The sequence below is a fragment of the Pleurodeles waltl genome, chromosome 11, assembly GCF_031143425.1.
Source record: "Pleurodeles waltl isolate 20211129_DDA chromosome 11, aPleWal1.hap1.20221129, whole genome shotgun sequence".
NCBI classification, from domain to species: Eukaryota; Metazoa; Chordata; class Amphibia; order Caudata; family Salamandridae; genus Pleurodeles; species Pleurodeles waltl.
In genome coordinates this window covers 949784973-949807147 of record NC_090450.1, presented here as the reverse complement: position 1 = coordinate 949807147, position 22175 = coordinate 949784973, and the positions used below count along the sequence as shown (strand labels likewise).

General features: G+C 45.3%; 1 protein-coding gene across 3 annotated transcripts in view; it reads left to right on the top strand.

The window, feature by feature from the left end:
• The first annotated feature begins 331 nt into the window (after window positions 1-331).
• MED15 (mediator complex subunit 15) overlaps window positions 332-22175 on the top strand; it is a 411818-nt gene continuing 389974 nt past the window's right edge. For 2 of the 3 annotated variants that reach the window (XM_069215144.1, XM_069215143.1), the window contains exon 1: window positions 332-522. In XM_069215144.1, the coding sequence (XP_069071245.1) occupies window positions 455-522 (68 nt within the window). In that variant the 5' untranslated portion in view covers window positions 332-454. The remainder of the gene's footprint in view (window positions 523-22175) is intronic. The other variant, XM_069215146.1, reaches the window with a different exon arrangement.

Sequence of the window (22175 nt, the reverse complement as noted above, 5' to 3'; positions counted from 1 at the left end):
TAAATGCCATTGCCTGATGTTGTCGAAACGTACATGGTTGCAAAGCCCTCTCGCCCCCTTGATCAAATTCCACACTTATAAAATTGCATTAAGAAATAAACCAATAGAAAGCGACGGGGTTGAGCTCAGTCGGCGGCCATGTTAAAGAATAAGAACATTCCTAATGTTTCATATGGATCAGAATACGACTAAGATGGCGGTTTGCAAAGAGAAATTGCAGTTCTTTGTCTAGTGTTTCTGACGGCATGAAGGATGTCACGCAGCAGGGGTTGAGCGGCAACCCTACGTCACTCAGCTCGTGCCGAGCTTCAACCGTACTCAATTTCCCGTCATGCCCCAGGCGTCTCCCTGACTCTGGCTCCCTCCCACCGCTCCTCCTCCGTCTCCGTGTCCGCTGCGTGTTCCGGCGGGGGGCTGACGGTGGTGCGAGCTGTAGGCGCTGCTGGGACGGAAGATGGACGTGAGCAGCCAGGAAACCGACTGGCGCAGCGCGGCCTTTAGACAGAAGCTTGTCAGCCAGATGTGAGTGCCAGGGATACCGGGCCTTAGGGGAGGAAAGAGTCAGCCTGGAGGGGAGCGGGGAGACGAGCCGAGACAGGTCGCGGTGGCAGGAAGCTCCCGCCATCCGGCCTAGCGCATCTCCTGTGGCGGCGGTGCGGTGAGGGCTGCTGGCACACCAGTGGCCTATAAGTCCTATATGTGGAGCTTAGTTCAAATGTCGTTCGCCCATCGCATTGTGTGTGCGATCTGGCATAATTGTCACTCCTGATATATGTCATGGTATTAGTTTTCTGTCATATATGCACATCTCGGTTCGATCCATATTTACTGGGTATCACTCCTATAATTCTGCTTTCTGTGTGTACAGACTGTTGTGCTGTCCTCATGCAGCCCACACAAGCGTCATGCCACAAGTGTTAATTGTCTTTTCTTGTATTATACTTCTCATGTTATACGTACGCGTCACACAGTTACAGGCCGCATTCAGTTTCGTAGGGTTTATGCTGGTCTCTATAAGGGTCATTATCTACTATCCATAATTCCGTGTTTGCAGCCACCGTGTCATATGTGCAGCCTGCTCCAATGTTCTACCCAAAAGTGTCCTAAATATTTCCTGCTTGTGAGACCTATCTTGTCATCGTTGCTGGTAATGATTTCGTGTGATGTCCACAGACATAGGTACTATCTGCAGTGACATGTATGTCAGATGTTTCCAGACAAAAGTTTGGGTTGTCATCGTTAATTGTACGCCCACCTTGTCTTTCGTGAACTCAGTTGTAAGCATTATAAAAAATAGCCATTATGATATGTGGCATATTTGTTGTGTGCGACCCATTATGCCCCTTTCTGCTGAGTACCGTCTGCATCACGCATGCACATCCGTTCTGCGTAAAATCTCGCATATATACTCGGACTGCGCCCCCCCATTACGCTTGAACAACTTACATCTGGATTCGCGTTGTTCGTTTTTAATATTCAAGCAACATAGAATCGGACGAGCAGCCAGCCGTGCCCCCTCCATCATTGCAACATAAACTTTCAGCCCCTTAACCTCCACACTCACTCCTCTCCTCCCCAGTCTCAGTGCCCATCATACCCCACTACATACTTTCCTCCAGTTGTCTACCTCAATAAGGCACTGCTCAGTTCTCCTATATTTCTTTGCCCTTCACCCCTCTCCCCCTCTATAAGCTCCTTTTTGATCCACGTCCATTTTTTCTGTCTTGGCGTTCTCTCTCCCTTGATCCTGATCTAGTAAACAACCCTTCACCTGATTAAAACAGCACTATGTCTCTGCTTGTCTTTGCCTCACCACACTCGACAGGTCTCCCCACTCTATCTCCCAAAGCTTCCTTCCGCACTTCTAACCACAATCCTCGTTGCCCGTCGTTTGTGCACCTACTCACCTATCCACTGACTCCTTTCTGCACACATCTTCTATCGCCCTCTTCCCGTCTATTCAGATAGCCTACTTCTCTGTCCCGTTCGTATCATTGCATCGCTCTGATTACCGCAACAATCCTCCCACTCCCCCCGCAAACTTTGCATTCCCAACAGAGTACACCAAACCTACCCATCTGCTCCTCCTCACCCAAGACCACAATATTATAGCCTGTATAATTCCGTACGGTACACACACCACGTAATTGGCAAACAACACTAGCACATTAAATGCTACGGCTAGAAACCCAGGCTTCCCTTATCCACATGCTAGATAACCAGCCTTAGCCTTCCTATCGTCACAATTCACCTATACACTACCAACCACGATGCCACGGCATAGCCAGTAGAATACCTTACGCTTCTCACCATCCCTCCTCCTAGGTACCGACCCATCCTGTTCAAATCAGTACACAGCACCCGAGTACATAGCACAATACAGTCAGCAACCTACCATGCCTACAAATCTCATCACTAAGCCATCCCTTATCTCCATCATATCTGGGCAAACCACCATTCCCAGAGGCCTAAACCCCCTTTTCAACATACTATCAACCCAACCTTACTACCCACACCTCCCCACTAGTTAAACATGACTCATTGCCTTTCTCTTCATCAAACCATTGAAGGTACTACCGCACACATTTCTCTCCCTCTAACCAGTACACCAGACCCATCCTAAAACAACACAGTAGAACTACGATTTGGGTGTCTCCGTCTCACTGATACCTAGGCACACTCCATATTCACCCATACACCCTCACACAAGACCTCTAAAACCCTCAAAACACCCAACATAGGCAGATGTGGCAGGCTTCGTTTAACCTAAGTCTATATAGCTTCAACACTTTGTAAATCAAAATAGGTAAATACAAACTCGTTTAATAGATGATCTGCAAACAATAATTGACCAGTTAACTCTCCATACATGTTTGGACAGCTACATATCGTTACTGTACCTGACATTTTTTAATCTCTTCTGCACAGACTTTGGCTTGACTCCTTCACCCCCACATCAGTATGTGCAGCCAGCCTATGAATTGCTTCATGGCTCCCCTGTATGAGGAATCGAGCACTGTGCTAGGTAGGCAACACAGAGAGATGGAAACCACGCCTGAGTCGCAGTACCTCGCACAATAGACTAGTTCTGTCTCGTACCATAATGCAGGGCACAGGTCAGCATATCTAGAGGCTTACCCTTTACCAGGATAATTCCTGCCAAGACGAGAAAAGTATTTTGAACTACAACCATAAGCCACAAGTGAGCCATTTGAACTGAACTTGAGTCAAACTTGTGACAGGTGAACATCGGCTAAGGAGTTAGACTCGGGGTTAATAAACTTTTCATAATTCAAATTGTCACAATTCACTATAATGATTTAATATTCTAAATGGAAATTTACCTGATCTTTTCACCTCCTCGGGGTCCATCATCAAAGAACTACCCTTCTGCTGCAGAAGCACTCTTCCTATTAAAATGATTGTTTCTGGTAGTTCAAAACCTGTTTAAGTAGTTGTTGTGTGACTACAACTCCACACCACTGGTCCAGGTGCGTTCAGTGAGCCAGTAGAGTATTTGAGTGTCTTGTGTACGGATGCAGTGCATCACAAGCACAATAATTGCTGAAAGGTTCCACGATTTAAACCCACGTTATCAATGATATTTGTACCTGTTTGCCGGTAATCTAACATGATTTAATTGTTTTACTTCCATAGTTGTGCAAACTTGATATAGCTTATTCCACCATACACCGATATACTCTCTATTGACTTAATTGCAGGGAGATCATGTGACCGGTTAAAGTCAGCTTATAAAGTTTAGGCAGAGGCAAAACATCCACACTTCTCCATTCTGAACAACCACACGGGTTAAGTTGATAGGTTCCAATATTCCCAGTTCTCCCAGTCCATACACGTCCCAACCTCCCCCACTCGTGGTACACCTTCCTAAGTGTTTGCTTCATCTTCCAAACCATACAGACAAATGTGGTTTGGAAGATTGTTCCTTAGTAGGGAACCTCATCTGGACGAATCACAACTTTGATATCAATCTGTATAACGTCTCTAGAGGACAAGTAATTGGCAAATGCTGCATATAAATACCCAGTAACCCAGCGTATTTGATGCCTGCCCATAAGAGTTCTGCTGACAGCCATGAATGTCGTGGTACCCATTATTATGTACAGCGTATTGTAATTGTTTTATGCACTGCCTGCTTTGTGTGCCCAGTCATATTTGCTGCTTTCCATAAGCGCAATCCACTATGACGGAATTATAGTTTAGTATGTTGTCTATTGTTTGCGAACAGTATGTGTACAGTATATGACGATACTTGTGCAGCTTGCCACAAGCAGTGTATGTTCTATATTTTGTTAGACGTTGCTCGTTGTGCCAGGCATGTTTTAGCGCCGTTAAGCATGCTGCCTGCTTAAATGTCATACCTGCTCCTCTTCATACCCTATTGACACTCCGAAAGCTCTGTAGTGCCATACCAACTGTAGATATATGCTATGTAAATGCTGTTAACATAGTGTATACTACTTATTTCTTTTTTAATGTATGCTGTCTGTCATGTCTGGTGTATTGTTGCAAGTGCCATATGTACTGTGTGTGACATGCATTATGTGCTACATGGTGGCTAGCCTGGCTTATATGAAAATTGTTTTCAGAACAGTCCAATGAGCTTCTTTTCCTTAAGTCTCACATGTGTAGTTTTTCTCTGTCGATCCTTCCCTTGTGAACTGTGTGGAGAAGCTGTGTCTAATTTTAGCCATCTGAGGAACATTCTTAGTCCTTTGCTAATGTATACCGTGCACACCTTTTGATTGTAGAAGGCAGCATTAAGCGTGTGTACACACTTTGGCAAAACAGATGATTACTCACACTGAGTGTCTGCACTGAATGCAGGTGAATGTGTCACATACCCAATACTTCTGACTGCATTCTAAGTAGGAGCATGCAATTTTACTATATGGTTATTGTCTTCAACATAATATATGTATTGTACAGAACACATTCAACTAAATGGCATCTCTTGGCTCTTGATAATATGTATTTATTTTACCCATCTCCATGGTAGTGATTTTATTGACCGTGGTAGGGTGAAAAGCTATGTGAATTAAAAAAAAAAAAAAAAAAAAAACACTACATGGATGACTTTAATGCACAATACACAATTTGAGAATATTTCACGTACACCTTTAAAATTTGTTTGTACGAGACATGTATACAGATTATAAATAGAAAATGCCGTGCACAATGCCCACTTTTTATCACATTACTTGTGCTATTTTACACACCTGTTAAACTCCTAAACACCTGCCAAGTAGTGCAGATGGCCATTATACCTGTGGCTTGTGTACATAGATAACACTTGTTTGTAAAATACATCTCAATTAGAAATGTGTGTCAGACTTATCTTTTGAGTGGACATACACCTTATGGTATCAAACGTGCTATCTTCTTTTAAATCTGTAAATTTTACACATTAACAGTGCATCTGATGCATGCATGTAAGTTTTTTTTTTTTTTTTTTTTAAATTATGGACCTGATGTAGAGTTAGACTGTGAAAGGATTATCTTTGCTAAGTGAGCGATGCATTTTCCACAATAATTAGCATGCTCTTTGAACAAGATGGAGGTTTCTTGCTGCAGGTGTCCACCATGGGTGAACCGATTTTGGTGGGGAAAGGTGCTGTCGGAAAATCCACCACTGTCCATTAAGAGAGGGAGAATTTCTACGATGATTGTGGCACTGGAAAGGTGGTTCCAAAGTGGGGGTTTTCCTTGTAAGTGCCCACGTAGCTAGTCCTTCTAAGATGCTGAACAAATTTCCCCTGCATCTTAGTGGAGACGACGGCAGGTAAGATGTTCAGGAGTCTCCATTAGTTGCATCCTTGCCATTTAAGGTACCGTAAATGGGATTGCTTTGCTGCCAGACATGTAAATGGGATAATCATAATTGTTTGACAGGCTTTTCTGTTAACACCCTCTCTCTCAATCGGGCCCACTGTCTAATTATCCATTTGCACTGTATGCAATTGTGAGTATTCTCTATGCTCATTACGATGAGTAGAGTTTTACAGGGTTACTTAAATTCACTTACCTTTAGAAGGTACTCTCATGATTCTGTTCAAAAGTTTGTGTATGTTTTATCTGACTTTTTTAGTGTGGTTCTTTATGGTCATGTGGTAACTGTGATCACTCTTTTGGATTTAGGTATAGTTCTTTATAGATTGGAGGGGGGGGGTTCCCTTCAACGTTTTGTTGGACTATAGCAGTGATGGCATGTTCTTACTGTATAATGAGACCTTGAACATCAATAAGCTTAGTCTCCATATTTGAGCTGCTTGACCTTCAAGGGATGCTGGACTATGTTTTGTGCTACATTTGTAATGCAGTGCGAGACACAGAAGACCCCCTGGACTTTTTCTTTATTATGCTGCCTGATTCTGTTTCAATTTTAATTGTGGCATTTCACTTCTGCTTGGGAGTGTAGATTCTGAAATAGATTGTAATAAATTGAAATAGATTGTTTTAGCATGGGTTGCAACAGTTTTGAAACTTCACAGTTTGGGTTCTTAATTGGATTGCAGCAGATAGGTAGCTCTTTGGGGGTCTTTTTTTTATCATGAGTGGTGAGATTTGGGGGCCTTTTGAAGGAATCTTGTTTAATTCCTTTGGCGAGAGATGCATTTATTATTTGTCAGGTGAAGGCCAGTGATTTTGGTTTAATTATATAAGGTCCTTATGGGATCTCTTGGGTTTTCCTGCGGGCACATTGATGTATTCGAGGCTTAATGGCTTAAATGAATGTGAAGTGATTTGAAGAGAGTTGGGATGATTGGCAAGTATGGTGTTGGGTAGTAATCCAGATCTTGGTTATTGTGGTTTCAAAGAAATTTAGGATGTCTTAGTAGAGTTGTTAGTTGGTGCACATGGTTACCAGGCCGGTGATCTTGCAACAGAGCCTGAATTGCCTGCTTGTTTGATCTGTATGTAGCCTTGATGACATGGTTGAACCTAGTAAATATTCTTGACCCTTTTGAGCAGGTTGTGGAAGTTCCGTGCCTCAATCTTGCATACATTTCTGTCCTTCAAGCACATGGCTGTATGAACAGTACACTTCCAATACTACAAATGGCACACTATGTCATCCTGTACATGATTATTATAGAGGCTTGAGGATGGAGCACTCCAATACAACATCATTGGTTATGAAGTGAAATAGAAACTAGAACTCTTTTCATTGATAAACCCAGGGTAAATGTGGCATAGAAAAAGAACAGGAGACATAAGCATTTGTTCTGTTGTAGACTATTAGACTTGAATCGGAGGCATCTTGGCCTTTGAAGAAAGCCTCCTTCTCTTTAAAGGAAGAAAAGGGGGAAGTGTGATGGAAAACACTTTATAGAAGAGGCATTGGTGAAGCTTCTTTAAAGAGAAGCCATTGGTGGGGAGGTAATGCAAGTCTGTGAGGTGTAGATTTGTGCATAACATCTTCAAATCTGTGAGCTGTCTTGGAGTAAGCTGACATGAAGTCAGTTTTGTGGCTTCATCTGGAAAAGGTTTTCATTTTGTGGATTGCAAGTTTGACACATTTGTTTTGTAAATGAGACACGTTTACATTTATTTATTTATCTCTGTACTCCTATCGAAATCATACTGCCCAGAGTTTTCCCAATGGCATTTCTGGATAGCATTGCATTTCTTAACTTAAAGGTTTGAATAATGCTTCGCACTCCTGGTTCTTGTGTGCTTATGGCAGAAGAAGTAGTGCTGTAATTCTGATCCCATAAAATGCCTAATAACTCTATGGTTTAATTCTTTGGAAATGTAAATAAGCAAATACTTTAAAGTTTTAGGTGATTCTAGTAGGATCAGTTCTCTGTGAAGCTAAAGGTGCTAGAAAATGCTCTTGGTCTAGGTAGAACTTGATGGATGCAGTTTGTGGGCTAAGGAGAAGGTCACCATTGATATAGTTGAAGCAGATGGACATCTGTGCTACAAGCACACCCCATCCCTGGATCTTCACTCTGCTGATACATTTCTGAATATTGCAGCATTCAGATTCTGAAACTTTGAAGGCATTCTTTTTGTGCTGAAGGTGCTAGCTTTTGGAACCTGCTCCCATTCTCACCAAAGTCTAGGACATATCATTTTGAATTCCCTAAACTGTTTAATGCATGGCTTTACACTGTGTGAAGCAGCCATTGCAGGATTGGGCCTGTTCTAGCCCCTCTCTTGTTTTACTGCAGTGCAGCAAAACCATAAATTTGGTGACCATGGTTTGTACACAAATCGTGTGACCTAACATAAGCTTATAAAGGCTCAAAGGCAGCTGAAGAATAGAAATGTTTTTTTCATCTACTTCAGTCTTCAGAAAAAAACGTTCACACTGTCTTGTGTGCTCATCCAACAGTTATTTAATTCCCCCCGTATGCTGCAGCAAAAATCTTGAAAACCATATAGCCAAACATCTTTGACACTTTTTGAATTCCATAACTTGTTTTTTGACGCCCTTACTGGCTTCCACATTGAGAAGCACGAACCTAGTCCTAGCTGCCGTCCTTAATGATATGTTTTATCTCTGATAGTAGCATTGTCAATGCCCGATTCTTCTTGATTTGTCAGTGGCATTCTACACTAATTGACCATTCAGTACTTCTGTGTGAACTTTACAAAGTCGGCCTTGCCAGTCGTACCACACAAGTCAACCCTCCTGGCTTACATATTTAGTGTCTCTTGAGCCACAGTTGCAGAGGCTGCCGAAAGACTGTGCAGTTCCTATAAACCTGTTTTGCTCACCCCATGATGTGTGTAGCATCTTTCATAATATCGCAGAGTAGATTAGTGGTATCTGTTTTGCAGTTTGGTGTACTGCCTTGATTGAAGGATGAGTTAGACACTGCATCTGCACCTTTGAGCACACAGTAAGGTTAAAGGCAATGTGTATCGTACTGTACATCACTTTGTGTGTGGAACACCATAAGCATTTCTCTAAGGGATATTGTTGTGATATTTTCTTTCCCGTCACTGAGACCTGCCAGTTTCATCCTTCTCAAAGTGCTTAAAACCTGTAAGAAGGGAAAAGGTGGATGAACCTTCATGATTTTTGATCCCAAGAATTAGGATGCCCCACCTGATATGTTAAGAACCTTCACCAGTCTTCCGTTATTCAGGAAAATGAAGAAGACATGACAGTTCCAGAAACTTACAGAAATAGTGTTTTCTTCGGGTCATCTATTGGGGCTCTTTCTTCGATGTGTAATAATTAAATATTCAATAGTGAAGGTGATATATAACATTTGAAGACACTGTATTGGCTGCCATTTTTCGTACATAGTGATATTTAAGGCAATATCTATTGTACTGTGCATCACTCTTTGTGGAACAGCATAAACTTTTCTTTAAGGGATATTGATGTGATAATTTCCTTTCAGTCACTGAGCCCTGCCAATTTCATCCTTCTCAAAGTGCTTAAAATGTGCACGGAGAGGAAAGGTGGATGATGACTTCTTGATTTTTGATCCAAAGTATTAGCATGCCCTGCCTGATATGTTAAGAACCATCTCCAGTTTTCCAATATTCAGGAAAAGGCACATGGCAAATCCAGAAACCTATGGGAGTAGCTTCAAATTCTCTGCTTTAGACAGCCAACCACAGTTTACTTTAGCACCAAGAAACCTTGAAATCTTATGCGTACCTGTGGTTTACAAAAGAGACACAGAAAAAGGTATTTAATAAATCAAATAAGGCCTGATTGTCAAGAAGAAAGTTGGGAGGTCTAATATGCTGTTGGGATTGGGTTACTCTAATTTGACCACTGTTTGTGCAATGAAAAGAGCCTGGATAAGGATATTCTTAGGTTTTGAGGATCTTCTTGCTCTAAGTTTCATTTCTTTAGCCTAGTAGTTGTGCATACAATTGTCAGAGCAAAGGAGGTCTGTCCTTCTCGTAAAGATGCAATAACAGTTTTCTGAATTTTACGAACTGGGAAAGTGCCACCTTCTTTTTTCCACAGCAGAGTCCTCTATGAAGGATTAGGAGGATACTAAGGTTAGAGTTTTGTGGTTTCTACAGCCACTCCTTAAAATTATAACTACTTGTAAATTACTTTGTTTGGGTTGTTTCTTGGTTGTTGTGGTGCTCTGATTTGTTGAAGGTTTGAAATTAAGATGTTCATTTTCTCGATGCATTGATGTTGATTGGTGAAAATAGTTGGAAGTGACTGAGTTTGAGTTCTTTTTTGTTAAATCTTTTTATTGCATTTATAACATAAACAAAGCGGATACTACTAAAATACTTATAAAAGATAAGAATAGAGTGGAAAAAAAAAATAGATAATAGAAAGGTATGAAGATTATACTCTGTTTTGATAAGTGGTCGCAAGTCTGTTGTTTGGTGGTCTGATGTAGGGGGTAAGTCTGCGTGGGGGGGGAGGGGGAGGTCTGTGGGGCGATCAGGGCGTAGGGTAATGATTTCGAGCAGGATGCATTTGTCGTGGGTGGAGTGTACCTTTGTGGATATAGTTTCGCAGCTGTATATCTAGGGTGTGTGTTTATATTCTTATCATCTGTGTTCGAATGAGGTTTCAGGTCTAGGTAGTTGTGTATGGGAAATATGTTGGTTGTGATGTCTCGGATCAGTATTTTTCCAGAAGACTAGGGAGGTCGTGTATCATCTTTTTCCTGTAGTTGATCCGCTACGGAGTCCCATATATCAGCATGCTTGACTACCACTCCACTATCACGTAATGTGTGCAACACCTGTATTTCTGCTTTGACCCAATGCTGTATGTCATTTTTCCAGTGGCGGGAATCTGGGGCGCTAGGTGATTTCCACTGTGTGGCGATGAGTCGTTTGAGGATTACAAATGCTAGATCTGCGCATCTGTGTTTTTGTTTATCTTTGCTACGTTTGTGTCTGATACCCAATAGGCAGGACTCAGGGGTAAGTGCTAGGGGAATACCCAGCCATGTAGCAGTTTGTTGTGTGATGTCTTGCCATACTCGGAGTAGTGGTGGGCAGTTCCAGGTCATGTGCAAGAAATCAGCTTCCGTGTTACCACACCTTGGACAATCAGAACTAGCTTGGGGGTACATGTGATGGATTCAGTGTGGAGTCGGGTACGTCTGGTGCAGGTAGTTGAGCTGGGTGTATCTGAAACGTGTGTTGCGCGATACCTCGCGTGTGGATGTGAGGGCCATGGACCATGTTGGAGCTGTGAATTGTGTGTGAAGTGCTTTTTCCCATTTGTTCTTAGCTTGTGGCTGTGCTTCTTCTGGGTTAGCTCGTAGCACGTTATGGATCCCTGAGATTCGTGTTGATGTACCGGTGTCTGAAAGCAACTTTGCAGAATAGGTGATGGTAGTGGTTCCCTGCTACCGTGTCCCCATGCGTTGCGTATTAGAGATTGTAGTGCGCCATACATAATAAAACTGCCCTGTCCCAGAGTGTACGTCGACGCGAGTGCCTCGTAGGGGAGAAATTGGCCCTCTGCGAATAATTCTCCCACTAACCGGAGGCCTTTAGCGGCCCAATCAGAGAGACACAGACGGCCATGTAATCTATGTACCCCATGGATGGCGAGTATTTGGGTCTTAGGCGAGTATGGTGGTTTTCCGGGTCCCCTGTTCACATAGCGCCGTCACACCCTTTCGGCCACTATTAACAGGATATTGCTGTGTCGCGATAGGGCTACACGTCCCACGAGCCATTCCAATATGTTTAAACCACCCAGTTGTGTGCTCACAGTGTGGGTTTCCGAGTGAGTGGGGTCTTGTAGCCAAATTAGGATCCATTGCAGCTGAGCAGCTGCGTAGTAGAGCTCAAATTGTGGTACACCCATCCCGCCTCTGTCCAGTGGTAGGCAGTTCTTAGCCAAAGCCACACGTTTACGTCCGGTGCTCCATATCAAGTCTATCAACAGCTTGTTCAGCTGTGCGAAAAAAGTGCTAGGAAGCCATAGTGTTAGGGCAGCGAAAAGATATAATAGTCGAGGGAGTATAATCATTTTGATTAATGCCACTCTACCCATAGGTGATAGTGCACACCAAAAGGGCAGCAGTCCTTTTATTGATCTAATCATCCGGTCTAAATTGCCCTCCTTGAGGTCAGATTCGTCATTATATATGTGCACTCCTAGATATTTGAAAGTGCTGTAAGTCCATTGTAAATTATGCTCAGTGAGTATGTGGGTCTGTGTGTCGGGTAGTCGGCGCATGGGGAATAGACATGATTTGGCCCAGTTAACGCGTAGGCCGGATATGTCTCCGAATGAGTTCAATAATTGTAGCAGGATTGGTAGGGATTCGGTATGGTTACGTAAGTATATTAGTGCATCGTCTGCGTATAAGGACACTATGCGGTGTTCCACGCCGTCTGGTATGCCCCATCTTGTGGCTTCATTGCGCAATTTAGCCGCGAGGGGTTCTATGGCTAGTGCGAACAGAAGTGGTGACAGGGGGCATCCCTGTCGCGTGCCTCTACCGATCTTGAATTTTTCGGAAGTGATGGTGCCCGTTTTTACTCTAGCTATGGGGTCTGAATATAAGATAGATACCCAGCGTGTGAACACTTTACCAAATCCCAGTAACTGCAGGGTTGCCATCAGATATGGCCATCCCAGTGTGTCGACCGCTTTTTCATCGTCTAGTGAAACCGCAACTCTGGAGTAGTCTGCATCAGGAGTTTCAGCCATCAGGCGCAATAGGTTCCTGATATTGATAGGTGTTGCGTCCTGGTATAAATCCTGAATGGTCTGAGTGTACCAGGGAAGAAATTATTGGGAGAAGTCGGTTGGATAGTACCTTGCCTAATATTTTACAGTCCGTGTTTAACAGTGATTGGGGTCGGTAAGAGCGTACATCAGTGGGTCGCGGCCCTTTTTATGGAGGACTACAATCGTAGCTTTGCGCTGTGAGTCTGGGAGACGACCTGTTTCGCATGCCTCCTGTAGCATGGTCAGATATGGAGGGAGCGTTTGTGATGAGAAAGTCTGATAGTACTTGATCGGTAATCTGTCTCCCCCTGGTGCTTTATTGTGGGCTAGCTGTTGCAGTGCTTGTTTTATTTCGTCACTTTCGATGGGTTTGTCTAACTCTAGTGCTTGTGCAGCCGTTAATTGATTTACGTGGTAGGTCCTGAAGAAATCTTCTAGTTGTGGTGCGAGTGGGGGAGGTTCTGCCTGATATAACCTTGCATAATACTGCCTAAATGCGTTGTTTATTTCTGATTGTGTGTTCACTATCACACCAGTATCTAGGCGGATGGCGTTTATAGGAGTATGCTGCTGGGTCCCTTTCGCTAACCAGGCCAGCATACGACTTGATCTATCGCCCTCGGCGTGTAATCGCGCCGTATGGTATCGATAGTCGAATTTTCGTAGGTGGGTTTCGGCATCGCCCCATTGTTTTTTGAGTGTGATTGTGTTATTCTTAGCAGTACTATTTAAGGCCGCCTCGCATTCTGTCTTCCGTAATTTCTCCTCAGTATCGTGTAGCTCAGAGAGCAGTGTGCGCCTGATACCTCCTGCAGCCCCGATGCACATGCCCCTGACTACCACCTTGTGTCCATCCCACTCGATTGCGCGTGTTGTGGCTGTTTGACTATTAATTGTGAAATATGACTTCATGGTGTCAGCTAGGTCTTCCCGGAATGGCGGGTCGCGCAACAAGATGGGTTGTAAGCGCCAAGTGGGTATTCGTGATGGTTGAATACCCCATCTCAGTGTGACGATTAGGGGGCAGTGGTCCGATAGGGTTTTGGCCAGATAGTTGGCGCTATGTATTAAGTGTGTTAATGTGGGCGAGCATAATAGTAAATCAATCCATGTGTGGAGGTTGTGTACGGGTGAATAAAAGGAATATTCTCTATCAACGGGATGGGGACTTCTCCATGCATCGTGTAGCCTCCGTTCTGTTATCCAGGACCTTAACATCTCAGATACCCGTCTACTAGTGGCGCTTATTAATGGCGGGTGTGATCTGTCCATAGAGATGTCCGGTACACTGTTAAAATCTCCTCCCCAGATAATTGGTATGGACGGGTCCCGTGAGATCTGTGCGGATGTGGCCCTCAGGAATTCCCCTTGTCCCAAGTTTGGGGCATATATACCAGCTATGGCTAGCTGTCTACCATCCAACTCTCCAGTGAGGCAGACATATCTGCCATCTGTGTCTATATACGTGTCTTGGACCGTGTATGGGATCCCTGGTGCGATCCATATCAGTACTCCCTTTGCATATTTGGATATTTTAGTTCCATAAACAGTGCCCGACCAGGTCTTATTAATTTCCTTTAATTCTTGTGTGGTGGCATGGGTCTCCTGTAGTATAGCTATATGCACTTTGTGGCGTCTGAGATATGTATGCATTCTGCATCTTTTAGTTGGGTTAGCCAGGCCTCTTATGTTCCAGGTTACAATGTTGTATGTCATTGAAACGTTTTGTGTACGAATCACTAGTGGTGCATGTTTTTAAGTAGGATTTGCTGCGTCCCATCGCCCCCCCGACCTCCCCAAATCCAATCAACCCTCGAGTGTGGTGTGGTTAATACATACCTTAAGGAGTTAAGAGTAAGAGGAATATAGAAGAGAGGGGAAAAAGTGTGAATAACCAGGCACAACAGGTGCAAGAGTGGCTTTGAGCCGATTCGTGTCCATACTGGAACCCATCTGGGTTAGGGGGCTGCTGTGGTATGTGGTCCAAGGTGGCCGTGCGGTCCGGCCCATTCGGGTGTCGTCTTCTCCCATTTAGGCGTGTTCCGGCCGGAAGGCACGCCGGCTTCAGGCGCATAGTGTTTATGGCTTTCGGAGTAGGTTAATCGCTGCATCTGTGTGTTACCTTTTCAGAGGTCGTCTGCAGTGCGTGGTGTGACCACCGGTCCCGAGATTAGTGGGGATGTGGGCAGGCTTTGCGGGGACCCCACTGAGTCAGAGTCCGTGGTACCATATTCGCGGTTGTGCTGTGCTCGAATACTCGAGAACCTATTAACGTCCTTTAATGCTTGAGCTTGCCAGTCCGATGCTTGCTTTTCAGTAGGGCGTGATCCGGTTCTGGGTTTTAATTTCCTTTTCTTACGCTTTTTTTGTGTTAGCCATTCCTTTTGCTCTGGGTGTTCATCTGTGGGGTCTATCAACCCCTTGGCGTGGATCCAAGTCCATACATCCTCTGGGGACGGGAAGACGTGAGTTTTATCGTCATCCACTACTCGTAGTCTGGCAGGATACATGAGGGAGTATGGAAAGTTCTTATCGCGTAATACCTGTTTTGCCTTAGTAAAGGTGGCACGTCTGCGCTGGACCTCTGCTGTATAGTCCGGATAGGCTGTGACTTTTACGTTTTCAATTTCGACGGGTCCCAGCGCACGGAAGCTCTTTAGGATTTGATCTCTCACGGTAATTCAACAGCCTGGCTATTAATGGGCGAGGAGGGGCTCCCGGGCGTGCGGGACCGCCCGGGATCCGGTGTGCCCGCTCCACTGTCAGAAAAGGGGAGGCCTCCTGCTGTAATATGTGATCTTTTAGCCAGCTCTCTAGAAATAACTCTGCGTTAGGGAGCTCGATTCGCTCTGGGAATCCCATAAATCTAATGTTATTACGGCGTGAACGGCCTTCCGCCTCCTCCGCGCGTCATTGGAGTTGTATTATCTCAGATTCCTGCTGTTGTATTCGGTTTTTCATGTCCTCTATATTTGGTTGAGATGTTTCTAGGGTAGATTCGACGGTGGTTACTCTATCCGCTAGCTTCCGGTGTTCAGTGCGTAGGATAGTGACTTTCACTGCCATTGCATCTATCTTTCCTTCCAGGGATGTTTTAGTTTCTAATATTGCCTGCAGTACCTTGTCAATTTGTAACGAGTGAGCAGCTAGCATTTCAGTCACTTTGTGCAGTGGATCTGGGCTCTCCGTCGTTGGCGGGTCTCCGAGTCTGGTCTCTGATTGGCCCCTCGGTGGCTTTGGTTTCACCATGGTTTCGCCTGTTCTAAGCTCTCTTCGTATTGCGTTGTGATTGAGGTGGTTAGTTTATACGGTTCTTGTATCTGATTAGGCGAAATTTGTTGTGTGCCCATCAGTTAGATCTCAGTCGGGCCGCGTCGTCATGCTCGTGTTCCGCGATTGGGCCCTAATGTTCGTCCGGAGTCTTAAGCTGCCCGTTAGATTGGGCGCCTATGGCATGCGAGGGTGTATCCGTGGTTGCGTGCTGCGGTGCCCGTATCTGCACGTTTTATGTTAGGAAAAAAAGAGAGGGAGAAACGGCTTTGCTCCCAGGCTGTGTGCAAGGCTAGAGAATGTCACTGGGTCCAGTTTTCGTTGGTGGTTGTGGTGGATGCTTTTACATAGTACTTGACTTCTGGGCCCACCCAAAAAACTCCTTCAATATAGCACAGCGTAGTTTGATTTCACCTTTGAGCTCCGTTGTACGTTTCGTGTTAGGAATGGCTAGCGCACCGCATTTGTTTCTAAGCTCCGTACCTCCACGTCGACCTGGCCTCTCCTTAGCACGCAATCGTTCGGTGTGATTAAACAGCAGTTTCCAGAAACTTCGGTCTGCGGCCTTTTTTCTCGTCCGCAGTTAGATCTCCATCGGGCCGCGTCGCTATGCGTGTGCTTCGCGACTAGGCCCTAATGTTCGTCCGGAGTCTTAAGCAGTCCGTTAGATCGGGCGTCTATGGCATGTGAGGGTACGTCCGTGGCTCCTCGCCGTCCCCACCCGCAGCGCTAGGATCGCTCCGTACCTGCGCGCAGGGTGCAGCCACTGCTATCGTCGGGCCGCTCGGCTCCTCGCTGGCGCGCGTCCGCATCTCTTTACCATCGGGGCCCTGGGCGAACCGCTGCGTCGGTTTGTTCAGGTCTTCAGGGTCCCGGGATGTTACTGAGCATGAAGCATGTGGGTTCGGAGGTTTTCAACGCCTGGAGACAGGAGGATTACAGGATAATTGTGGGCCGGGCACGGAGCTCTGATTCAAGCGACCGCACTCGCCGCCATCTTGGCCACGCCCCCACTGAGTTTGAGTTCTTAGGTGCATTTTACTTTAGTTTTCTAAGTAGTTTGACTTTGCAGCACGTTATGTGCCTCCTATTGTTGAGTTTTAATAAAATCCATGTTTACTTTGTTGTTTTAGAGAGATTATTTTGACTTGCTATTATTTGATTCGGAGCAGTACCATGGTTTGATGGTGTTGTCATTGAGCTTAATTGAACCCAATGGAGCTAAGAGTTGAGTTGGCTTTTTTAAGAAAAAAAAAAAAAAAAAGAAGATTCCCTCTTTCACCTTTTAAATAGACCTTTGCCTTTTTGGAGTTTTTTGGAAGCGTACTTCAAATTGTGTGGGTTCATGATTGTAAGCCTATAATGGTTGTTTAGATTTGAGGTATTTGCCCGCTAGGAGCAATTTTCAAGTCCAAAGCTTTTTTTTTATTTTTTTTTATATAATTGCACAAATATTTTTGGTTCATTTATTTTGTGTAAATCTTAAACGGAAGAGGCCTTAGAAGGTTCCCATTACTTCTAGCTCCGTTCGAAGTTTGCATGTATGCAAGACTGTAGACCAACAATGCTACAGCCCTTGGATGTTGTTTTTTATGCTACCTTGGATTGGGGCATAAGGAAGTTGTGATGATACTGCAGGCCTCGAAAAATCATAGAAATTTTACTAGACCTGGGGGTCGAGTAACTTGAATAATCTACTTGCCCTAACTGTAATGTACTTGAAACAGAAACAGGTCTCAAATTATGTGGTCCTAGGCAAACATTGAATTTTACAGTCGCCTTTTTCTTCATTCTCACATATGAGTGCACCTTCAAATATGTGAGTTAAACATTTCTGCTGTGAAAAATCCTCTTTTGTTTGATTAAATACAATAAACGTTTTCTCCATGTATAATAAATCTAGCCCACATAAAATGTACACATGATCCATGCATGACTTGCCTCTTAGTTTACTAATAGCTTTACCATCAGGGCAGGAGTGTTTCTCAGTTTGTTTAAACACTTTAAAAAAAATATTTATATTACTAAAACATGATGTGGTAGAGCACTGTCATTTACAGATAGTACATTTCTCAGAAATGTCCAAAACCCTGCCCTCTAATTTGTAGCTTTACTGATAAAACTATATAATGTATTAACTAGAATCTGTGAAAATTGGGTTTCCGAAAACATTTATTTGCACATCACCAAGTAAAGTGTTGTGACTTTTTTTCATCCTAATTAAAATATTTTTTTCATCACGCAGAAGTACAAAAATGGTCTTTCACAGGTATTGAAATATATTTTGAAATGTTTGTAAAGCTTATTTATATGAATGTTCTGTGTTAGGAAAAAGCTAATACCAAAAGCCTTTCACTTCACATATGTCAGACGGTTCACCTTACTTTTCCTTGTGACTGCTGAGTTCCAGGATTTTGTATTTGCATTAAAAGAAGACAAACTGACTTTTGACCTCTTTCTCTGAACACAGAAGATGTAACAAGAGTAAGATTTAAAGGCATCTTAATTGCTAATTCAGTTTCTGACTGAACAGAACACCTGTTCCTTGTCCACTCACCAGAAGGGCCGAGTTAAATCTAAAAATAGCTCGACCTCCTAAAATAAAACTCGCCAATGCGAGTGGTTGAGTAGATTTTTCGAGCCCTGTACTGTTTGTTTTTTACTAATGGATTTTAATGCCCAAAGTAGCAAATCAGCTTTGTTGCATGGTTCCTGTCCTTTTTCTTGGCTACACTCTGCAGGTATTTCGACTTTGTGCATTGAGAAACCACTAACTGATCTTTCAGTGCATGTGTTTTCTTTAAAACATGAAGAGAAATTGTAAGGCTCATTACTGATGGATACATCTACCTGTTGATTCCTCACCTTTTGAATACTCCCAATCTGCCAGCTTCTATGGAAATCTTTTCTTCCTAGCTCTCCACATCGATGAGGACGTCGCAATGGAACGGCTCCCGCTTGTGTCTTCGTCTGACGTCATCGGAGCCATTAGAAGCTGGCGTGCTATCATCATTTCCCTTTTTCCTGCGCCTTCGCTAACGATTTTTCAAATTCTCTCCAGGTGTTACACTGTATCGAAGGAGGTTCTTCATCGAGTTTTCTTTGTGCTACAATGTCTCCGCCGAAGACGTCTGGCTTTAAGCCTTGTAGGGAATGTGGAGATCATATGTCAGTCACTGATCTGCACGAAAATTGCCTTTGGTGCCTGAGTTCAGATCACGTCATCGGGGGATGCTCTTCTTGCCAAGGTATGAACACCAAGACACTAAAGGAAAGAGAAACGAAGCTGTTCATAGCAACGGACTAAAAGGAGAAGCAGGGCCGCTGAAGATCCAGGCATCGAGAGGAGTCATCTTCCCTTAGGTTTTCGAAATTGCATAAGAAGCAGCATCGTCACAACTCTCTGCATCGCTCTTCCTGAGATGCTAGCCCGAGGTCCTTGTCACCGGCTTCCCATTCTCAACGTAGTTCGACATGGGAAGTGAACCCCACCCTTTCTCCTCCATAACCGAAGTCAGCAGAAGCATCACCGGCGCCGACTTTGGTTGAAATCCTGGCATCACTTAAAATCCTGCGGGGCAGTTCTCTCCTGTTACTCCACAGGAGATAGCGGAGTGAGACTCTGGTCAGGTCCAGCCTCAATAAGAATTTCCGGCCTTCCCGAATCCTGGGGCGAATCCTTCTGCCTTTTTATTAAATGCTATGTTTAGCATTTTTAATAGGGAATGACCCCCGTTGGTGCACCTGCAGGGACCATGGGTCCTTTAAACTTTAATCTGGACTACTTTTATGTCTACGGCTCAATTACCTTCAGGGTTGACGTTGCCGATGCAGACGTCCGATAATATTAGTCCGGGGTTGAGTTGCTCAACTCCTTCCTGGAGTGAAAATCCCAAATCCGGCTTCACTGGTGCCGCAGCCAACGTTTTTGACGCCGGCACACTGTTTACAATGCCGTGTTTGGAGTCTAGACTAAGATCTAGAAGGGAGGCATTGAGGCTTTCGGAGGAGCAGCAGGATTTAGAGGAATGGAGAGATCCCTTTGCATTCTCATGGACTTGAAGGTATTGAGGAGGCAAGCGGACTGGATACTATTCCTTAGTGGGAGTTATTGTCACCTGAGGGTATTCCGCCTCCAGAAGTGACCACTTATCATGGTTTGATCAGGAAGGCTGCCGACCTTCTGGAATTGCTGTTACCCACACCTGAGATGAAGTCCAAAATCTTCAGAGGTTCTCCACTCCTCATTTGCTACTTCTGAACCTTTGCTGCCGTTTCTACACCTGCTGTTTACAAAGTAATTGCCAGAAGGTATGGGGCTGCGCTGGGTGACCCCCAGTTCCCTAGTCTGCATCCGACGCCTGAGAGTCTGGTAGTATAGGATTCTGATGGATACAACTACCTGTGGATTCCTCACCTCATGAATACTCCCATGGCGCCAGCATTCGACGGAAATCTTCTTACTAGTCTCTGCACGTCGACGAGGACGTCACTGTCGCCCACGCGACGCCGTCTGACGTCATACAGGCAATAAGAGGTCCTCGACGACGTGCGGACGTCAGTTCCCTTTTTTCCGTGCATTCGAAACGGTTATCTTCGAGGGAGCAACTGTTACTCTTGCGGTTACAGTGTATATCTTGCTGCATAGTCTTTCGCTGTGGAAATAATGTCGCAGAGAAAGTCTGGATTTAAGCCTTGTCGTGAGTGTGGAGGCAAGATGTCGGTGACGGATCCTCATTCCGATTGCCTTTGGTGTTTGAGCTCCGACCACGACGTCTCGACTTGTGATTCATGTCAGCACATGAATCCAAAGGCTCTTAAAGAACGTGAGGCGAAGCTGTTTATGGCCAAGTCAAAGGAGAAGCATCACAAGAAGTCTTCTCCAAGACATCGGCGTCATCGAGACTCCCGGCGCCGTAGAGAATCTCGGCGTCATTCAAGGGAGGCTCGTTCCAGGTCTCCGGATCGGCGCCGAAGAACATGGGAGGTCAGCCCCACGGTTACGCCGCATCCTTCGACGCCGTTGCCTTCTCCGGCGTCTCCAACTTCACCTGGACAGGCGTCGGTGATTGAGGTATTGGAGCCTCAAGTGTTTTCTCCGGCGCAGACGCCGAGGCCGGCGTCGGGGTCGCCTCCGAGACAGGCACCCCAGTATCCGGCTTTTCCCACCCCTGGAGCCGATAGTTCCGCATTCTTGAATGCGATGTATGCCATCTTCCAACAGATGGCTCCAGGGGGTGCTCCGGCTGGGCCTTTGGCCTTTTCTTTGGGTGATCCTGCGCCTCTTCGGCCGGCACCCTTTATGCCCTTTCTCCCGTTTGGGAACGTGGGCTCGGCGCCAGTGTCGGCGCCGGTGGCCGCTCCGGTGGCTTCGGAAGGATTGGCCCCAGGGATTTCCATCCCGTCGACGTCGAGATTTCGGCCTGTGACTCCGGTGGGTCCATCCGTTTCAACTGCTCTTCAGTCGGCGCCGAAGTTACCTGTGGCGCCGGATGCGGCGTCGGTGGCTTCGGAAGATCGGCGCCGATCTCCGACTTCGGCGGAGGCATTGTCGACTCCGCGGATTGAGCAACGACTGCATTCAAGGAGACGTGCTCTCCGGGTACTAGAAGAGCAGGAGTACCAACGAGCCCTAGAGGAAGGAGAGCTAGAGGACTCGGGTGATGGGCTGCGTGGACTGGAGTCGGCCAGTGGGCTGGACACTTCCCCTGAGTGGGACCTTTCGTCCCCGGGGGAATATACTGAGGAGGCTGCTTCCTTTCATGCAGTGGTACGGAAGGCAGCTAGTTTTTTGGACCTGCCTTTGCCGGTGGTGGAGGCGAAACAAAACCTGTTGACAGAGGTGTTACATCCGGCCTCAGCCGCGGCGGAGCCTCTGTTACCTTTTAATGACGCTCTGCTGGATCCGGTTTTAGAGGTGTGGAAGAGGCCGGCATCTTCCCCAGCAGTTCACAGAGCCGCGGCCAGGAGGTATCGGGCGGCTCCAACTGACCCTGGTTTTCTGTCCAGGCACCCTACGCCGGAGAGCTTGGTGGTGCAGGCCTCCTGTTCGTCCAAGTCAGCGCCTGGTTCTTTTCCGACGGTGCCTTGGGACAGAGATTCAAAGAAGCTAGAGGCGCAGTCGAAGAAGATTTTTTCGTTCTGCAGTCTGGCGTTAAAAGCCACCAATGCAACCTGTATCCTGGGGAGGTATATTCATGCTCTGATGGATGACATCTCCTCTTCGTTTACAGAGCTTCCC